The following is a 2,432-nucleotide window of genomic DNA, read 5'->3' as shown; positions in this document are numbered from 1 at the left end:
CAGGTTGCCCAGAGAGGTAGTGGAGGCCCCATCCCTGGAAACATTCAAGGCCAGGTTGGACGGGGCTCTGAGCAACCTGATCTAGTTAGCGGTGTCCCTGCTCACTGTAGGGGGGTTGGACTAGATGACCTCTAGGGGTCCCTTCCAACCCCAAACATTCTATGATTCTATGAACATATACTCTCAACAAGAGGACTGAGTTATGACTTGCCTACCTTGAAGGCTTTGCTGCTTTGGGCAAAGGGAAAGGACTTGATCCCCACAGTTGGAGTTGCTTTTGATGTCCCAACATGGGAAAAGATAGGGGCAGAGCTGTGGGAAGAAATAAGAAAGGATCCAAAGAGGTGAGCAAGTTCTCCACTGTTTGGTGACTGATCAATGAAACATTGAAAAGCATGAAAGCCGAATGTTCAGCTGTCGAGTCTGCTTGCGTGGCTTTGACTCCGGCAGGCGAGTTGCGATCTGCCACCAGCATGCTGTTCTCGGTTCCAATGATCCCTGCCGCAGCCCCGGTTCGCGCTGCGGGAGGGGTTCGAGCCCCAGCGGGGGACGCAGCCCCAGCCCCCGCCACCACAGATGTGCTGGCACCAGAGAGAAAAGCTGCAGAAGACTTTCCACCACCACCAGATGTACCAATGCCGGACACCCCGCCAGACTGCGCCAATGTAGGCTCGGCATCACGAGCCTCTTCACCGGCGCCGACCGCTCCACTCTACTCCCCATTACCACCTTCCTCCCTCCCGTCATGGTGTGAGAAGGAGGATGAACGTCCAACTGGCCTAGGAGACGTGCAGTTGCAGGAGATGTTTGCCGCCACCACCACCAGCGGGGGCGGTATTTGGGCAAGGGATGTTGGCGGGAGGAGCTGGGGATCCAACAATGCGGTGGAAAGGGGTGATTCGAGATGCTATGATAGAAGGACAGTTTTTACCCATGGCATTTCCAGTTGTGGTTGATAATAATGGTAGAGGTGTGTGGCAGGCATTGGATTGGAAAATATTGAAAGAAGCTAAAAGTGCAGTTACTCAGTATGGGCTGAAATCACCTTACACTCAGTCTGTGTTGCAGCATATTTTTTCTTCACAGTTGCTAACTCCTTATGACACTAGAATGATTGTCCAGATGCTACTGCCACCATTGCAGCAGTTGCAGTTCTTCCAACATTGGCAAACTGCTTGTGATAAGGCAGCTGCGGTACCGCGACAACAGGGTGATCCCTTGTTTGGTGTGCAAGCTCAAATGCTGGTGGGAGCGGGACCCTTTACACGAGCTGATTGGCAAGCACAATTTGCTACAGAAGTGTTACAACTGAGCCAAGAGTTAGCTTACAAAGCTCTTATTAATGTGCGTGATGAAAAAACCAGACCAGCCTTCATGGCGGTAAAGCAAGGTCCCACAGAACTGTACGGGAAATTTATTGATTGACAGCACGCCGCAATTATGGCTCACCCTGATTTGGATGATGGCATGAAAGCAAAGTTCTTAGATATGCTTGCCCTTGATAATGCTATTGAGAAAACTAAGAGAGCCCTTAGTGTGTTGCCAAAGGGATCTGACGCAGGGCAGCTGTTAGAAGCCGCCAAGCAAATGTTGGAACAAGAAATGCTACAGTCATGGCCGCTGCTGTGGGCGCAGCAGTAAAGCCATTGATACCAAAAAAGCAGGGAGGAAAAAGAGAAAAAGGTGTTTTAATTGTGGCAAACTTGGTCATTTTAAAAAGGAGTGTCGGAATCCAGTTAATACTGAGGGACGAGTAAAAAAGTGCTGTATAAATTGCAAAAGGGACAACCATGGCATTCAGGAGTGTCGGCAGTTGGGAAACAAGGCACGGAGCGCGCCCCACCTGTGCGTGACGACACAAGTACAGGGTGCTTGGACCGCTGTGCAGGCGCCACAATCGGCAGTGCCGGAGTGGACCTGGCAACAACAGTAGACGTGACATTAACAACTTCAGAGGTTCAATTAATTGATTCTGATCAGCAAGGACCTTTAGGGCATGGGTTGAGTGCATTACTTATAGGCCGTTCTTCGGTATCTTGGAAAGGCATATTTATAGTGCCAGGACTCATTGATGCAGATTATTGTGGAACAATAAAGATTATGGTGTACATGCTGACCCCACCCCTTACCATACCAGCGCAATCAAAAATAACACAATTGGTACCGTTTCGCACATGTGTTCCTAAGGCACAATTGGTCATACGTGGCCAAGGAGGCTTTGGGTCCACCGGTGTGCCAAACATGTTATTAGTGATTGATATCGCCAGGGGAAAGCCAGAAGAAAAAGTAACAATTAAACACCAAAACGGGCAATCTTGGCGCTGTCGATGCTAATTGAGATGGGGGCAGATGTAACCATCATTCCTGCAACAAAGTGGCCCTATAACTGGCCGTTGGTACTGGCAGGGTCCCAGGGGGTGGGGGTGGGAGGG

The 2,432-nt window shown here is 50.2% G+C and overlaps 1 protein-coding gene across 1 annotated transcript in view; it reads left to right on the top strand.

The window, feature by feature from the left end:
* Positions 1 to 2,374, top strand: part of LOC118453074 (deoxyuridine 5'-triphosphate nucleotidohydrolase-like) — a 7,453-nt gene extending 5,079 nt beyond the window's left edge. The window contains exon 3 of the mRNA XM_035901967.1: positions 1,802 to 2,374. Coding sequence (XP_035757860.1) covers positions 1,802 to 2,334 — 533 coding nt within the window. The 3' untranslated portion in view covers positions 2,335 to 2,374. The remainder of the gene's footprint in view (positions 1 to 1,801) is intronic.
* Positions 2,375 to 2,432: the final 58 nt, after the last annotated feature.

This window comes from Egretta garzetta, unplaced genomic scaffold (assembly GCF_000687185.1).
Source record: "Egretta garzetta isolate BGI_Z169 unplaced genomic scaffold, ASM68718v1 scaffold70, whole genome shotgun sequence".
NCBI lineage: Eukaryota > Metazoa > Chordata > Aves > Pelecaniformes > Ardeidae > Egretta > Egretta garzetta.
Note: the sequence above shows the minus strand (reverse complement) of the source record. Positions and strands in the feature narration are given on the sequence as shown.